General features: G+C 34.4%; 1 protein-coding gene and 6 non-coding genes across 7 annotated transcripts in view; 6 read left to right on the forward strand and 1 right to left on the reverse strand.

Moving 5' to 3' along the window:
• Window positions 1-18,620, reverse strand: part of LOC149418059 (suppressor of lurcher protein 1-like) — a 346,086-nt gene that overhangs the window by 216,104 nt on the left and 111,362 nt on the right. The window contains exon 4 of the mRNA XM_089639636.1: window positions 13,455-13,635. Within this exon, the coding sequence (XP_089495762.1) occupies window positions 13,455-13,635 (181 nt within the window). The remainder of the gene's footprint in view (window positions 1-13,454; window positions 13,636-18,620) is intronic.
• On the forward strand, window positions 8,399-8,517 carry LOC149418060 (5S ribosomal RNA). The gene has a single exon (XR_016303208.1). It is a non-coding gene; the product is annotated as a 5S ribosomal RNA (ribosomal RNA).
• LOC149418061 (5S ribosomal RNA) lies at window positions 8,841-8,959 on the forward strand. The gene has a single exon (XR_016303209.1). It is a non-coding gene; the product is annotated as a 5S ribosomal RNA (ribosomal RNA).
• Window positions 9,283-9,401, forward strand: LOC149418062 (5S ribosomal RNA). Its single transcript, XR_016303210.1, has one exon. It is a non-coding gene; the product is annotated as a 5S ribosomal RNA (ribosomal RNA).
• Window positions 10,204-10,322, forward strand: LOC149418063 (5S ribosomal RNA). The gene has a single exon (XR_016303211.1). It is a non-coding gene; the product is annotated as a 5S ribosomal RNA (ribosomal RNA).
• On the forward strand, window positions 10,646-10,764 carry LOC149418064 (5S ribosomal RNA). Its single transcript, XR_016303213.1, has one exon. It is a non-coding gene; the product is annotated as a 5S ribosomal RNA (ribosomal RNA).
• Window positions 11,088-11,206, forward strand: LOC149418065 (5S ribosomal RNA). Its single transcript, XR_016303214.1, has one exon. It is a non-coding gene; the product is annotated as a 5S ribosomal RNA (ribosomal RNA).

The following is an 18,620-nucleotide window of genomic DNA, read 5'->3' on the forward strand; positions in this document are numbered from 1 at the left end:
AATGTCTCTGTCCAAATTCAAACTACGCTAACTTTTCTAATGGCTACAAATATTCATGTTAAATAATTTCCTACTTTCATAAAAACGTAATGAAATGAATAAAGTTTTGAAAAGCAACACTTTCCATCAGTGAAAATAACAAGTTAAAACAAAAAAAAACTAATTTAAAGCACTTTTCGTGATCCCGCGAAATTTTCAGCTATCTGTCAAACGACCGGGTGACCAAAATTCATTTTCCAATCGGCTCCGATGGCTTTGATCCAATCAGCTCTCAATTCACAAACAAACAGGGTGGCCAATTGTTCACACTGTTTGGATTCCGCTGTGTTTGACATCGACACATTCGCAATTTTCAATCAAACTGCAACGATGAATTATGAATTGCGTTAAAATGTTCGGCTTTTCGGTGGTGTTGTTGTTTATTTTAATTTAATTTTATGTTGTTTGTGTTGTATATGAGGTCCTTCTTTGTTAAAAATAATGTGAATTTGTAATAATTGCTTAGTGCTCGTGATGCGAGTAGTACGAATAAGAATACACAAAAAAATCTATTAAATCTAATCTAAAAATATTATTTTAAAGAAACTCGTACGTATTAGCTGTAATGCCAATTACCTTTGAAATGGAAATTTGAATTCTGATGTATAAGATTTAACTAATAAAAAATACTTTTTTTCATATGACGTATATTCTCTGATGAGGTATATTTTCAGATGAGGTATATACTCTGAGGAGGTATATTCTCTGATGAGAAATATTCTCTGATGAGGTATATTCAATGATGAGGTATATTCTATGATGAGGTTTATTCTCTGATGAGGTATATTCTCTGATGAAGTATATTCTCTGATGAGGTGTATTTTCTTATGAGGTAAATTCTCTGATGAGGTATATTCTCATATGAGGTATGTATATTATCTTAACAGTAAAGTAAACCAAGTCCAACCAAATTATGGAAATTAAAAACAAAAATACATTTTTTGACACACGTAATTAAATAAGAAAGTATTGTTTTTTTAGCATATCTGCAACGAAACTTACTCGTATATATTGAAACAACAAGACCCGAAATTATGTGTTTCTAAAAGGTCGGATTTGTTTTCTTCTTTAGATTGTTGATCTTTTAAATTTTAAAGATGCATTTTTAAATAATTATTCAAAGAGTCGTTAAGTTCTAAATGTTTTCAAAGCAAGTAAACAACTCTAAATATGTAAAATTCTAAATATGTAAGACCAAAAATATTACAAAAATACATTTTTTTTTAAATCGCGATCTCAGAATTGCTAATCAAGAGTTTTAACCCTCGAACACGGGGGCTGTCAGTTCTAAATGTTTTCAAAGAGAGCGTATTTAAAAAAAAAAATAAACATTTAACGAAAATCACCTCTAAACAACTTTAATTAGGAGAACATAATAATTTCCTCGGTTAGTACCAATTTTCTGATTTTCTTAGCAAAGGCTTGGATACCTACTAAAATACATCAAGTAATACAATTTAATTATCACGCAATGTAAATCCTCGTAATCTCCACAAACAAAAATGCCATTGTGACACATTAGCCCCGGCTGTGCCGCGCTTTTTATGAAAATGTCTTGGCGTGAGAGATAATTAAAATAAACATTTGCATGGAAACGCCTCCGCTAATGGATACTCTAATGCCTTCTACTTGTCTTCAAGATCTCATAAAGTCCTATCTGTCTGTGCTATGGTTCAAAGCAATAACGCGTCTGGATTCTCTGGTTTTATGAAGCAGCTCTTTGTAGGGAGACCTGTCTTTCTAGTAATTATTCAGAGTTAAACATGTGAGAATTTCTAGTGGAGGGATGATAAATATAAGTATTATTGATTAAATCATAATTGTGTAAATGATTTAGATGAACTACTACTAATTACTGTCGATAGATTTAGGATCACTGAATAGGTTTACCGAGTATTTGTTCGTGTGTTTAATGTATTCTTACTTCTGGTGAAATTGATAAAACTATTTTAATTCTGTACTCATGCTTTACTGCAAATTGCAAGTGCGCCCCTCGGTTGAACAATAAACAGGTGACCAACATTTGTACATATTTAGTTTCTGCTACTTGTTCCGAGTTGAACAGCTCGGCTGTGAAATCATTTGCCGGCTTCTGTGTTTTTACCACCCTACAACAGGTTCACTCCTTCCTTTCCACAAAAAGCCCCACACACAGCATCTGCAAATATGTCGTAGACCCAGAGATAATTTTTTTTTCACAGGGCCACTTTTGAGGAGTTTATGTAAAAAAAGAAACGAAATTAATTGAGCACAATAAATAATTTTGCCCTTATGCCTTACATCTGTTTCCTTTCAAATTGGTGTAGTTCATACTTCTAAATCTAGGGTGTACCTATTAATTGTAAAACTAGACCACGCATTATTTGGTATACCTAAAGTCTATAATGTTTGAAATGGCTTACTTTCAAAGTGTATGTACCTTTTGACTTATTTTCCTCCAAGGAAATTTCATGTTTTATTAAATATAAACAATAATTATTCACCTGAAATACCCATTCATTGAACTCTCCAAAAAATTTAATAAGCTATAATTGTTGAATGAAATACATGTACATATTTAATTATTTGGCGGGCTGGGAATAAACCTACGAAGCTTAGTGGATTAGAGCACCTGACCGGTAGTCAGAAGAGTGCGGGTTCAAATTCCGTCGGCATTTATTTTTTCTAGGAAGATTTTTTCAATTTTTATGGGTATTTCAGGCGAATATTTATTGCTTATAATAATTTGTTATCCTTTGTGCTGTGCATAAAAAAAATGTCTTCCAAACATTACTTTATCATTAAAAATAATTCATGTTTTATGTTCACAAACCAAGTTTAAGTCGTTTAAGAAGAAAAAACTTTTGAATATAGATACTTAACCTTTTCAAACATCAAATATTTACATTACAAGAAATGCTGGAAGATGAGAAAGGAATACGGTTAACGGGGAAAATAAAAAAAAAATGTTAAAGGAAATGAGAATTTTAATTGGATCGATATGAGTAACATCAAATACAATAGCAGTTATCTTCACAGTTCTCATAACCCAAGAAGCGTATTTTGTAAAATAGACACTTCGTACAACCATTTTTGAAGCAAATAAGAAATTCTATCTTATTTTCTACGCACGAAATACCCACCAAAAACATACAGCGTTTAGTGTTTTGAGACGTAATAAATTTTGCTCAAAAGCTCCACGCGATGATATATGAGCTTTAAGTTGTATCTTGAACACACAGTATTTAGATTTACATATAGAAGCATACGAGCTTTGGAATCCCGACTACCAGCAGCAGAATAAATTAGACAAAACTCATTAACGGGTTAGATTAATAAGTTCTGTGTGCTTTTCTTTGATGTGGATTACAGGAATGAACTAAACAAAGCATAATTGGGCTCATGGCATCAATACTGAGATGATAATGAAACACATGGAAGATAGGTACAGAATCTTGTTATGTACTACAATTCGAATAACACAGAAAGGAAATTGTTGTACACACAATTGCCTTGTAACAAATATTAATTAAAGTGAACGACGAAATGGATTATGGCTTACAAAATATTCTAGAAGATTATTATTTAATTACATTTCATAAATATCATTAGTTTTAGTTACTGATTAGATATTCGCTACTATATCTACGGCAAATTGAAAGAAAACTCATGTCACCAATAATTAACTGCATGAAACTTTCCTAAACGACAAACCGTAAATTGTTCAGACTGGAATCCATTTCTTTCATTTTGTGAAACAAAATCATAGCTGATATTGTGTCCTTATTGTGTGCTATTTCAACAATAACTTAATATAATACAACATATAAGAAAAAGGTGCCAATATTAGAGCGAGAACTGACGACAATTATATTGAATGTAAGGCTTAGCACGTACTGCGTTTAAGCGCAGCGGTTTTGGAATAGCTGAAAATGAGAAACCGCGTACAAACACGCACTGCGGCTGGCCTTTTTACTTAATTTTCTTTTATGGTGGTACTGAAATAGAATTAAGTAGAAACGCCAGTCGTAGTGCGTGTTGGTACGCGGTTTGGCGTTTTCAGTTATTCTAAAACCACTGCGCTTAATCGCAGTGCGTGCTAAGCCTAAAACTAAACCATATATCTTCGAGTACACAGTCTTCTACTAAACAAAATAATGTAGGAATATAATATTTATGAAAATGTAAAACTTTGTTTGAACGTGCTTAATATCAGTTTTCGCTAAAATTATTATTTGATCTGTCATTTAGGACTAATTTACATTGTCATTTTAACCAGATTTTTTTAATATTTCGACTGCAGGGATAGATCTACATAATTATTAATAAAACAAGAAGTGCCTTCCAAACAGATGATCAATTTGTCCACGTCTGATAACGTAGATTTCCATCTTGTTTGAATTTCGTAAACATAGTTTTATATTGAAATTTGAAGCCTCGATTAGACAAATATTTGGATCACGAAACAAACCCACTAGGCACTTCTTGTTATTCTTTATTCTGTAGAAATATCGATACAATCCTATTGTATTGTAAAGAATGTAATTTTAAAATGACTTTTGCATTAAATAGACGATAAGAATTTTCTCTCCCGTACTACAGACCGATGAAATTGATTGTCGGTTCTAGAAGAACATATGTTTAAACGTGTTTTAATAATTTTCAGCCAAAGCAAGGAAAAATTCATCTAGCACACGAATTCGCTCTCAACACTCTTTTGTAGATTTATATCTCAAGTGGTGTTTGTACTTTTGTGCCTAATTATTTATAAGTGTCTCTTTGGAATATTAAAATTAAATATTCATCATTCATATTTGGGATGGTTTCTGAGCGCGTTACCAATTCGTTGCAATTTTGTCATTCCTCTTTAGTTAAACGAGGGGGCTTCTGTTTGTTTAGGCCTCGACGCTAGACCAACCCTCGTCAAACTAAGGGAATTATTATAATAAGGAGTCAGCAGATTCATCATGCAGATTGTTTGACACTGGAATTAGGCAAAAATTTGATGATGATAACACTAGTTGAGTCTGTCCAATCATTATTATTATTGGCTGTTAAATAGTTTCATATTTCAAATAATTTATAAGGCATATGTAATGGATACTTAAGTCAGTGACATGGACTGTAAAATTCCGGTTTCCTCTTGAGGATACCTTGGGTAAGGATTTGCAAGTGAAAAACAACTTCACGAATATCGTCAGACTGGTAGGGCCAGTTGCTTCCTTATGAATTGGTCAAAAAGTGTACGGTGTCTAAATGTGTTGATGTGGAGCAATTATTCTTATCTCTAAAGAGGAATGCACGGGAAAAGCGTCATAGCGCCGTTAATTAAATAAACGCCATAGTAAATTTATTACTAAGGTCCCACGGTTTTGTCGTGCGAGTAATTAATCCTTGAAATAGCAATATGGCACGTGTACGGTGATTTAAAATGGCAATATTTTATTTTTTATTTTATTTTGTTTATTGCAGAAACAAACAGTACATAATTACATAGATGACAATAGTTACAAAATTATAAAAGTTAGTACGATAATTGGTACCAATGACATGTCGCTGACATATATGCATATGAGGTATATTATACATTTTACGGTTAAGTTACATTTTTAAGTTAAGTTAAATTAGTGTGCTGGGGAAGGAGAGAGGTGTGTGTGAGTGTTTGTGTGTGTGTGTACGTGTGCATGTGTGTCTGTGTGTGGTTGTATGTGTTATGTGGGCGAATTCAGTGTGCTAAAAAAGTTTTTCTTAAATAGAGGGAGAGAATCAAAAAATATATCGGTATTTGTGCTTGTTTGAATTGAGTTGAATGTTTGAAGGATGCGAGAAATAGGGGAATTGGCTGCAGCGTTTGTATTATTACTAGTTGTGTAAAAAAGGTTGGTGTGTCGAGTTCTTTTAGATGGGGTGTTAAAATTTATTTGGGATAGAAGTTCTGAGCAGTCTATTTCGTTGTGTATTATTTTATGGAGAAATGTCATGTCAGCTACCGTTCGCCTGGATTTCAGGGATTGGAGAGTGCAGATATAATTATTGTTGTATTTATAACCTAGATATGATACATTACCTAATACCTAATATACCTAATATGACACATTTATGGTGATTTACAATGGTAATATGGCACATGCACGGTGATTTAAAATGGCACATGTACGGTGATTTAAAACGGCAATATGACACATCTACGGTGTTTTAAAATGGCAATATGGCACGTGTACGATGATTTTAAATGTCAATATGGCACGTATACGGTGATTTAAAATAAGTTTATTAACTAATCGGCGAATTGACGTTGGAAAATTTTCACATTTCTTAGATTCTAAAATTCTTTTTTTTACCTAAATATTGTCATTCCTTCTTTTTATTATAATATTATGTAAAAACAACGATAAAGTCACCGTTTTCCAAAAATAAATGAAATATGTTTAACTATAAGATTTTATAGGACAATACTTTGAAACTTTTAATCATACCTATTAAATTAATATCAACCTATTATGTTTTAACTGTTTTTTTCTAGTGAACCATATAAGTATACACGAGATTAGTTATAGTCATGTTAAATGAAAAACGTTACAAAAGAAAATAAAAAAAATTACGCACTTACCGCAAAATGCGAAATTTTGTATTTATCATACATGTTAACCAGAGACCGCAATTTATAAACCACAAAAAAATTGGTGTAGATATTCGACTATTTCTGTAGACAAATATTATTCGTAAAACATTTCCATTTTTTTCCTTATTCTATTAATACAAGTTGGTACTGTATTTTGACTTAATCACGATTGAGAATCTGTGGATTATGGCGTCTTGGACGGAACCTTACTAACGAGGAAATGTAACTTCGCATCTAGCATGAAAGGAAACTTCTCCTTTTAATTAAGTTGGGAAAAACTGATAACTTTTGTAACTTCTTCCGGAAAAAAAATTGTTGTATTCTTCAACCTACTATAAAAGAAAATATTGGAAAATTATGTGTACAAGGAAGATTGCATTTTTAATGACTGGAATAGAAAATGATGGCAGGCTTTTGAAATTTGATTTTGACGGTAGATTTTTGAAACGATAATTTACAAGGTTCATAATATTTAAAGAATTTTTTGAATGGTCAGAAAAGATATTGGTGACATCTGCCGTAATATAATGATGTAATACCAATGTATATGTTTTGATTGCCAGGCTGTCATAATGGCACTAGAGAGTAACCGAGGCGACTCAAGACTGTGGTCGAATTTTCTTTATTTATTGAATTAAATTTATTGGCACAAGAAAATTATAAAAATTACAGATTCAAGCCAAATAATGGCAAAATTTGATAGCCGTTGAGCATGGTTATATGCCCAATGGGTGTATCGATTATCGAGGATACGCTGCAATACAAGTGTGAATGTATTCAGTCATGTGTCAATGTGAAGTCAACATTAGTTTCCAACGCTTGATCAAGTGCATGTTCTAAGAAACTTATCACAAATAATAATAAGTAAAATTACAGTTTATTATTCCATATGCCCGATGGGAACAGGACCCATATATCTGGGAAAACTCATTGTAGAACCAGGAGACATATACTCATTACAGACTGCATGTCCATTTACAATACACTTGTGTCATAAATTAGATAATTTTAGACACATTCTTTTTAAAAACGAAGACAAGAAAAAAAAATGGGTGTGTCAAGCCTACGCAAGACAGAAGTGAAACTTCTAGTATTCTTCTCTCTCTCTCTTTTCATTTCATTCTCTCTTTTTTTCTGTCTATTGACATATTTATAAGTAGCATGTGATAAAAAAAATTAAAAGTTATAAAAAAAGAAAAAAAAAAAAATGGGTGTGTCAAGCCTACGCAAGACAGAAGTGAAACTTCTAGTATTCTTCTCTCTCTCTCTTTTCATTTCATTCTCTCTTTTTTTCTGTCTATTGACATATTTATAAGTAGCATGTGATAAAAAAAATTAAAAGTTATAAAAAAAGAAAAAAAAAATTAGTTAAAGCGGGGATCGAACCTCGGTTCTTCACGACCACAGTCGTGCGCTCTGCCTGTAGACAGCGAAGATGAGTTAGGAGAGTGAGTTAAACTAGGTATATAATATTAGCTAGGCTCCTATAGCGAAATGATCCCGTTTTTTCGTCACGGTCATGAGTCGGTTTTACTCCGGTCCTCGAAATTGCATGACGCGCGTAAAGAAGTTTCACTTCAAAAAATTCCTGCAAAGTTATGGATGTAATTACGATCTTTTTCAAGCGCGTATGTAATGATTATTTTTATCAACGTCGCATACACCTTGCTAATGTTTTCAGTATTATTAGGGCTTTTTTATACTAATTTTCATATATTTATTGGCAGGTAGAGTAGAAATTAATATTGTTTAGCGTTTGCCAACGACCATACCATGTTGAACACACCGGTTCTCGTCCGATCACCGAAGTTAAGCAACATTGGGCGCGGTCAGTACTTGGATGGGTGACCGCTTGGGAACACCGCGTGCCGTTGGCCCATTTTTTATGGTAATTTCATGTTTTTTTTTATTTTTTTATCGTTACTATCATTAATAATATCATAAAATTCTTTAACTTTTCAAGTATGCTACAGGCCTAAAATATTACTTAGTGGATTGATATTATGGTCAACCATTGAAAAAAAAAATTCCTGCAAAGTTATGGATGTAATTACGATCTTTTTCAAGCGCGTATGTAATGATTATTTTTATCAACGTCGCACACACCTTGCTAATGTTTTCAGTATTATTAGGGCTTTTTTATACTAATTTTCATATATTTATTGGCAGGTAGAATAGAAATTAATATTGTTTAGCGTTTGCCAACGACCATACCATGTTGAACACACCGGTTCTCGTCCGATCACCGAAGTTAAGCAACATTGGGCGCGGTCAGTACTTGGATGGGTGACCGCTTGGGAACACCGCGTGCCGTTGGCCCATTTTTTATGGTAATTTCATGTTTTTTTTTATTTTTTTATCGTTACTATCATTAATAATATCATAAAATTCTTTAACTTTTCAAGTATGCTACAGGCCTAAAATATTACTTAGTGGATTGATATTATGGTCAACCATTGAAAAAAAAAATTCCTGCAAAGTTATGGATGTAATTACGATCTTTTTCAAGCGCGTATGTAATGATTATTTTTATCAACGTCGCACACACCTTGCTAATGTTTTCAGTATTATTAGGGCTTTTTTATACTAATTTTCATATATTTATTGGCAGGTAGAATAGAAATTAATATTGTTTAGCGTTTGCCAACGACCATACCATGTTGAACACACCGGTTCTCGTCCGATCACCGAAGTTAAGCAACATTGGGCGCGGTCAGTACTTGGATGGGTGACCGCTTGGGAACACCGCGTGCCGTTGGCCCATTTTTTATGGTAATTTTATGTTTTTTTTTATTTTTTTATCGTTAACATCATAAAAAATTTTATATCATTCTTTAACTTTTCAAGTATGCTACAGGCCTAAAATATTACTTAGTGGATTGATATTATGGTCAACCATTGAAAAAAAAAAAGGCGTTAAAAACAAAAAAATAATGTGCGATGGCCGAGAATCGAACTCGGATCAACTGCTTGGAAAGCAACTACGCTGACCATTACACCACCAACGCCAGTTGTCGAGATGAGCTAAGAAGCATTTATATTTTACTTCAAAACTTTGACTAGATCAAATGAACTTTAATCGGTCCCGCATTTTCGTTTCGGTCATGAGTTGGTTTTACTCCGGTACTCGAAATTGCATGACGCGGGTAAAGAAGTTTCACTTCAAAAATTAGTTAAAGCGGGGATCGAACCTCGGTTCTTCACGACCACAGTCGTGCGCTCTGCCTGTAGACAGCGAAGATGAGTTAGGAGAGTGAGTTAAACTAGGTATATAATATTAGCTAGGCTCCTATAGCGAAATGATCCCGTTTTTTCGTCACGGTCATGAGTCGGTTTTACTCCGGTCCTCGAAATTGCATGACGCGCGTAAAGAAGTTTCACTTCAAAAAATTCCTGCAAAGTTATGGATGTAATTACGATCTTTTTCAAGCGCGTATGTAATGATTATTTTTATCAACGTCGCATACACCTTGCTAATGTTTTCAGTATTATTAGGGCTTTTTTATACTAATTTTCATATATTTATTGGCAGGTAGAGTAGAAATTAATATTGTTTAGCGTTTGCCAACGACCATACCATGTTGAACACACCGGTTCTCGTCCGATCACCGAAGTTAAGCAACATTGGGCGCGGTCAGTACTTGGATGGGTGACCGCTTGGGAACACCGCGTGCCGTTGGCCCATTTTTTATGGTAATTTCATGTTTTTTTTTATTTTTTTATCGTTACTATCATTAATAATATCATAAAATTCTTTAACTTTTCAAGTATGCTACAGGCCTAAAATATTACTTAGTGGATTGATATTATGGTCAACCATTGAAAAAAAAAATTCCTGCAAAGTTATGGATGTAATTACGATCTTTTTCAAGCGCGTATGTAATGATTATTTTTATCAACGTCGCACACACCTTGCTAATGTTTTCAGTATTATTAGGGCTTTTTTATACTAATTTTCATATATTTATTGGCAGGTAGAATAGAAATTAATATTGTTTAGCGTTTGCCAACGACCATACCATGTTGAACACACCGGTTCTCGTCCGATCACCGAAGTTAAGCAACATTGGGCGCGGTCAGTACTTGGATGGGTGACCGCTTGGGAACACCGCGTGCCGTTGGCCCATTTTTTATGGTAATTTCATGTTTTTTTTTATTTTTTTATCGTTACTATCATTAATAATATCATAAAATTCTTTAACTTTTCAAGTATGCTACAGGCCTAAAATATTACTTAGTGGATTGATATTATGGTCAACCATTGAAAAAAAAAATTCCTGCAAAGTTATGGATGTAATTACGATCTTTTTCAAGCGCGTATGTAATGATTATTTTTATCAACGTCGCACACACCTTGCTAATGTTTTCAGTATTATTAGGGCTTTTTTATACTAATTTTCATATATTTATTGGCAGGTAGAATAGAAATTAATATTGTTTAGCGTTTGCCAACGACCATACCATGTTGAACACACCGGTTCTCGTCCGATCACCGAAGTTAAGCAACATTGGGCGCGGTCAGTACTTGGATGGGTGACCGCTTGGGAACACCGCGTGCCGTTGGCCCATTTTTTATGGTAATTTTATGTTTTTTTTTATTTTTTTATCGTTAACATCATAAAAAATTTTATATCATTCTTTAACTTTTCAAGTATGCTACAGGCCTAAAATATTACTTAGTGGATTGATATTATGGTCAACCATTGAAAAAAAAAAAGGCGTTAAAAACAAAAAAATAATGTGCGATGGCCGAGAATCGAACTCGGATCAACTGCTTGGAAAGCAACTACGCTGACCATTACACCACCAACGCCAGTTGTCGAGATGAGCTAAGAAGCATTTATATTTTACTTCAAAACTTTGACTAGATCAAATGAACTTTAATCGGTCCCGCATTTTCGTTTCGGTCATGAGTTGGTTTTACTCCGGTACTCGAAATTGCATGACGCGGGTAAAGAAGTTTCACTTCAAAAAAGCAAACATAACATACATATGATAACGGGTAATATGTGGCTGAATGCTTCAGGGTTACTGAATGTTTACAGGGTTAAAAGTCTTGGAAACGCTATTTGACTGCGCAACACCTCGAATCGTGCTATGTTGAGTTAGTACCTCCGTTCTGCTATGTGAGATACATAGCAAATTATGGTGCCGTGCTTGGCTGTTGTTGTTCGGTACGAACAACTCGTAGCATTCCAGGAAGTATGCGCTAAATGATTAATAATTTCATACGCCGTTACTGCAAGGGCCCCACTCCTCGACTTGAGTCATTGGTAACGCGTTTCTCGAGCAAGTCTTTGAAGTGCAATCTCTTATGGTACTCTTCATGCATTCCCATATTTGCAGGAATTAAATAATGTTTTTTTGGATCTGTTCTGATTTCTTCATGTATTTTTAGTGGTATGGGGCCCATACGGCTGAGGCGTATTCAATTTTAGACCTTTTAATGCAATTATACTTTGCCATCATTGCTTCGGAATCATAAAACTGCTTGCGAGATCTTAGTACAAACCCTGGGAACTTGTAACATGATGATGTTTACTGCAATATATGGTCTGATATGTTTGTTTGGGAACAAAGACCAACATGAGTCCTTTATATATGTTTACGGTGACAAAACATCTGTTTTAATACATTAATCAAATTTGATTAGGTTTTTCGTGAATATGACATAGTGACACTTTTAAAATATATATTTTAATCAGCCCATAATTAAAATGAATCTAAAACGATTTGCAATTTGGCACAATCTTGCCCGTTACAAACCCTCATAAGTAATTTGAGATCATCGGCAAACATGCAAGTGTCATATTTGTTGCATTCTTGAAAATCATAAATTAAAAATTTAAATAGTAGAGGCCCTGCTACTTGACCCCTGTGGTACTCCAAAGAATGCAGAGAATTCTCTAAATCCATATCCGTAGATGTATACATACTGTTTACTTTTCCTCAGATACGTGGCCAAAAAAATTGCAAGAGGTTTGTCGAAACCTGTTCTTTGGAATTTTCGTAACGGTAAATCGTGATCAACTTTGTCAATCCTTTGCGAAGTCCGTGAATATCATATCGGTTTAATGTTGCGCATCTAATCCTCTTGCCACTCTTTGTGAGAGTTAAAAAAGATTATAAGGGGTTACATAAAACGGTTTTGGTTAGTTTAGCATTTCGAAAAATTGTTGTTTCAAATATATTTGGAAGTAATGCTATTGGTTTTTAGTTCTAGACATCTTCTAATTTACTCTCTGATTTGTGGATCGGTCTAAGCTTAAAAGTTTGAGGGATCCAGGATTGAGGTTAAGTGGAAGCAGAAATACTGAAGATGAAGATAAAACATACTGATTAAATATTTTTTCTTCCAACTTGATCGTAATATGACTTGGGATTCCATCTGGCCCCGAGGCCTTGTTTGTGTCCTGTGTTTGAATGCGTTTGACTTCCTCTGGCTTAATTTTTTCCATAGAAATTGAACTCGTTCCTGGGCGCCTTAGCCGGAGACTCGCCATCTATTTTTACTTTATCAAGAGGATCGGGAAAGGAATTAGGTGAAATGTGAGATACTTCACTGGACCCATGGCCTGGGTGCTCACGGGAGCTATGTCACTGTATATGTGCTACTAAATTCTTATGTGAGAGACGGCATGAAACCAAAACAACTGTTGATATGGAGTATGCATCCGATCTCTTTTCATTGTCATCAGAGATAATAATTACGTTAAACAGTCTGTTGACTATTATAATGCCATCCCAATATCACAGCGACACCTTCTTACAAAAAGCGAATATATCACAAAGAATATGATGTATATTTACTTACTCCAAATGTGTCTTGTGTACATCAAAGTCAGCAAAGGTGAGCTCCACTATCTGATCAGGCCCGGCTATGAAGGTGTACAGCAGGCAGTCCAGGCCTCGGGGGTAGTTCTTTGGGTAGTCCGGGCTGCTGAAGGTGCCGCGGTCCTTGCCGTACGTCTGTGAGAACACCAGGCACGTGCACCCTGGGGACAAACAACACATGAAAGTTAGCAAAGAAAGGGACAAACAAGAGCTCCACTATTTAGTCAGGCAAAGAAGGTATTCAGCAGGCAGGAGTTGTTCATGGGATAGTCCGGGCTGCTAAAAGAGACGCTGTCCTTGCCGTACGTCTGTGAGAATACCAGGCACGTGCACCCCAGAGGAACGTATAAAGGTCAGAATTAACTACTAGAATTAACGAGAATCCTCGAACGTGGTTTACCTATGAAGTACTGTAAGTACTAAAGACGCCAGAATAATTAGTACCCTACAGTCCAGTGTCGTGACTTGACTCTTCTGCTGATTTTCATGCGGGCTTTTGCAAACATTTAATTACATAATAATTTAGTGAAACAGTTATCATGAATTAAAACTTGCTATTTAAATTACATAGAACTCATGCAGAAGAATAGTGTTTTGCAAACCTTGATTATTATTAGTATTAAGGTAGGTTATGTGAATGGTAGCAGAAATTGAGGACGCCCGAGGAAGACATGGCACCATCAAGTGAATCAGATGCCTGAGTCGGGCCAAGTTAAAAGTCAGAAGAATAGAAGAGTATAAATGAGAGGATGTATGGATGTGATTGAGGCAAGGAGTGTGTGCCAAGACCGAGTTGCTTGGTGGTCCGTCCTTTCTGCCTACCCTGCGGAGACATGGCTAGATGATTCGTTAGTTAGTTTAAGTAGGTTATAATAACCTTCTTGTAATTATATTCCGTGCAGTTGAACACATCTACTATTTTATAATCTAGGTGCAAGCAAATATCTAAATGACTCAATCCTGATATTGTCATTGTAATTACAAAATATTTTTCGATTAAATAGTTCTATTTGAAATTTGAAAGGTACCTAATTAGGATAAGTAAATCGGGTGAGTTTATAATACCATAAACAATTTTAAAAATAAAAGTCAAGTATTTTGCCTAAAAGATTAAAGTGAAGGTACCTTGTCCTCAATTTTCGACGTAGTCATTCCACTCGATCAACGAGTGGTTCGACCTACTCGTTGTTCGAGCGGAATGACTTTTGACGTTTGGCGTATGTAAGTATGTACCTTCAACGAGACTCAAGAATAAAACCGTCGACCAATGTATGTACTTTCAACGGCGATTGCAAGTGGCCTAGATTGAAGAATCGATACCCAGATATACGAATTATATTGGACTTGCCTTCGAACTAAATAAGAATATAAAATTTTTGAGCTTAACCAATCATTGTCCGGTTTTGCCTGCGTTGAGAAAGCAGATAATTTATGATGAAATTAAATGATATTTAATAATATATTTCTCAAAAAGAGTTCATTACTAAAACATTATTGTAGTTGATGGCACAGAATAAAGACGAACGTTTCAGTATAATTTTCAAATATTTGTTTTAATAATAAATAAAACTAAGTGATAAAATAGACAAATTAAGAAATAATCAGTAAGTAAGTACATCCATAAAAAAATACAAATTTAAATTATAAAATATTTAGTAAAAATAAAAATATAAAAATTAAAAAAAATTTAATTGATAAATTAATAAATGAATTACGGCAAAAGGCCGGCAATAGACTGCCAAAATATTATAATACGAAATGTTGTTCAAATCGACGCTTAGATCATTCGTACATGAAGATTTGAAGCGACTCGAGTTTTGTGCCCGTAGCATACGTGCCACTCGTGAGTATTCACCTGACTATTTTGTTAATGTTCATACACGACGCAAAGCGTCGACTGCGGGTTTGACAGTTGAATGCTACTAACAGTGCTTGTAGCACGCTACGCGAGTTGCATTCGTATGTATTATTGATACTCGTTTGACAGAAATGACGTCCGAACATGATTTGAATGTTAAATTTGGTGGGAAAACATATTTGTTTATTTAACTTTAATTTACCGGAATGCGTTAGAAAGAATTTGGCGCAGAAGGCGTGGAAAAAAGTCAAGTTCAAATCATTCTCTTGTAGTTCCTTAGCGGCGACATATGCCCTACAATTAAAATTAATTTTGTTTTATGTTCCCACAATCTTTTTTAAGATCTTTTTTATGTTTGTAATTACAAATAAAAACAATATTGAAGTGAAACTTCTTTACGCGCGTTATGCATTTTCGAGGACCGGAGTAAAACCGACTCATGACCGTCACGAAAAACAGTGATCATTTGGTGGTGGGGGTACGGGACCCCCATCACCGCTCACCGTTCACTGTCGCTCTCTCACCGTAGTCGCTTACTGAGGTGATGGAGCCACTGACGAACGTTCTCTCTCTCTCTTCTCTCTTTTCCTCTCTCTCTAGCCAACGACGCCACGCCAGGCATCAGCTGCTTGCTTCGTGTACTGCGCGGTGAGTGTAATACGAGTGAAATACGTAATTGATTGTGGTTTATTCGATTTGTTATATTGTTATAAGAAGAGAGAATGAAATAAAAAGAGAGAGAGAAAAATACTAAAAAATTCACTTCCGTTGTGCGTAGGCTTTCCACACACTGTATATTTTTTATTATTTTCGCCGCTAGCGTAACTTCGCATTGTAATAATTCCACGACTGCCCTTGAAAAATGACTAAGTTCAGTATAAATCGGGTAGCGCCGTGTACGAGAACCAGCAATAAAGAGTAGCATATCGTTAGGCCACTTGCGTCACTAGTCACGTAGCTTGTAAATATCTCTGTGTAGCTTTAGTGATAAATAATAATTCAAAAAAGATCGATGTTATTATTGATTCAATCTACTAATTTCCATGTATCTCACACATGAATAATGTATTGAGGGATAAGATTCTATTTAATACATTAGACATATGAATTATTTATATCACCCTATAACAGATCGTGCACATGCGGAATACAGCCAATAACACAGATGATACGATACCTATATTATAAGGTACAGACAGTTTGGACTTCTTTATCGAACCGAGCGTGCTTTTATCGCCCATTTCATACCATTAACTCGTATCTCGTGAAAAGTACGACAAACAGCATTTTAATATTTCAATTCCAGTAGGTATCGCCTGGGTATTTCATATTGAGCGGATGTAAAATACTTTCAGGTGTTTGGATATGTATCGGGAAAGGTTTCAAGGTTAGGCCGTAGTGATATATTGTTAGTAAACAGCCTTAACGCCCATAACGGAAATGCTAAGTGCGAGTTTTCGGGATTCGGTGACGCGTGTTTATCCGTGGCGTTATCCTTGACGTCGTTATTTCGTTATTTGCGATAACTGCTCCGACAATAGGCGTTAGAAATACAAATGTTTGGATAACAGTAAGTGAAATAACAACTCCTACATTCAGTAAATTGGATAGAAGGTAGGACTTCTACAAAAAAACGAAATGATTTAAGATCTATACCTACGTTTTATTGATTTATTAACGATTTATTTAGTTTTTATATAAACAGAACATTTATGGTAAATAGGTTATTTTGAATGTAACATAATATATTTTTATAAGAGTAATTTATGGAATATATTGGAATAGAAAATTTAGTATGAATTTGGAATAGAACATTTAGTATGAATTTTGAATAGAACATTTAATATGAATTTATAATTGAAAATTTGGTATGAATTTGGAATAGAACATTTAGTATGAATTTGTAATAGAACATTTAGTATGAATATGAAATAGAACATTAAGTATTAATTACCCACCTCAGAACAGAAATCTTATAGTGAGGCGGGTTATTTACTTGTGTTGATAATGTTATTTCAATAAACGCCCGGGTTGCCAGTAATTTAAAAAAAAATTGTAATAGAACATTTAATACGATTTTTTTTAAATATTCATTTGACACAAATTGATGTCAGAATTAGGCTTTAAAAACTTTTAGGATTTGATTTAAAAAAAAACCGTCTAAAAAAAGATTTCCTTTGTAGAATCCTCTCAGGTGATTTAATCTCTAAATGGCGCTTTATAAAGAATTTCAATGTTTAAAATGAATCACTAAATAATACGTTTTTTTTTAAATTTCAGAATAATTAGTTACCTTTCAGTTTTTCACTGTTTAGTCTATATTAGACTTACTTATATCAGTTGCGTAAAGTTTAAAACAAATTCATTAAAAAAGATGTTAGAGTTTTAATAGATATAGGCGTAAATAATAGTTGCTCACTCAACTTTTTGGAGTGAAAAGTAAATACCAACTAGCTTTGCTGTAGAATAATTATGACTTCCTTAATTAACAACGAGTATAACCACTTAAGATTCGTTGAAAATTAGTAAGTTTTCAAAAATTAAAAGTAATGTTTTCAAGGAGAAAAAGGTAAGTATTTCTGTCAAATATATCACGATATTCCTTTCAAATCACAAATCACAAGTCACAAATCCACACTAACTTCTTAGACATGTAATATTATCAAAGTTGGATGTAATGGCCTATTGGTGGCGCTGGAAGTTTATATTTATGACTTTCACAAATCCCCATAGAATATTATATAATTTACTATTATACGTTAAAATAACATCCATATAAATCAAAAATAAGGCCATGGATCGTCTCGTTGCAAAAATAAACAAAAATGACTTTTGTTTGATGATTATAATAGGTACAGCTTGACACACTTTCATTTCCAGCGTTATTTTTTTTTGTTTTAGACACTTACCCCTTACAGGAGGCGCTGATGAAAATATTTTTTCTCAAGGCCCATGTCAATTTTTTAGATGCTGTGTGGAGGGTCTTAAAGGAAAATAAAGGGTATGATGATTGGGTAGGAATCTAGGGACCAGAATGTTCAGGAGTGACGGACATATTAATATATCCCTCCCACTGCGGAGCAAAGCGATGGGTTGAGAGTTAGAGAGGTCAAGTCTCCCCCAACCAGTCTCTCCCGATCTGGCACGCCACGCAGTTAGTGCGAAGGCGCATCCAGAACACACCTCACCCGATTATCTCGGGCACCCCTGCTAAACCACCAAACGTAGCGAACCACTTGAGGTGACCTCTGGCAGAGGTGTTAGTTATCTAATTAATGGTTCCCGGGG

Source organism: Hesperophylax consimilis, chromosome 14 (genome assembly GCF_061612785.1).
Source record: "Hesperophylax consimilis isolate HC1 chromosome 14, BYU_Hcon_1.0, whole genome shotgun sequence".
Classification (NCBI taxonomy): Eukaryota; Metazoa; Arthropoda; class Insecta; order Trichoptera; family Limnephilidae; genus Hesperophylax; species Hesperophylax consimilis.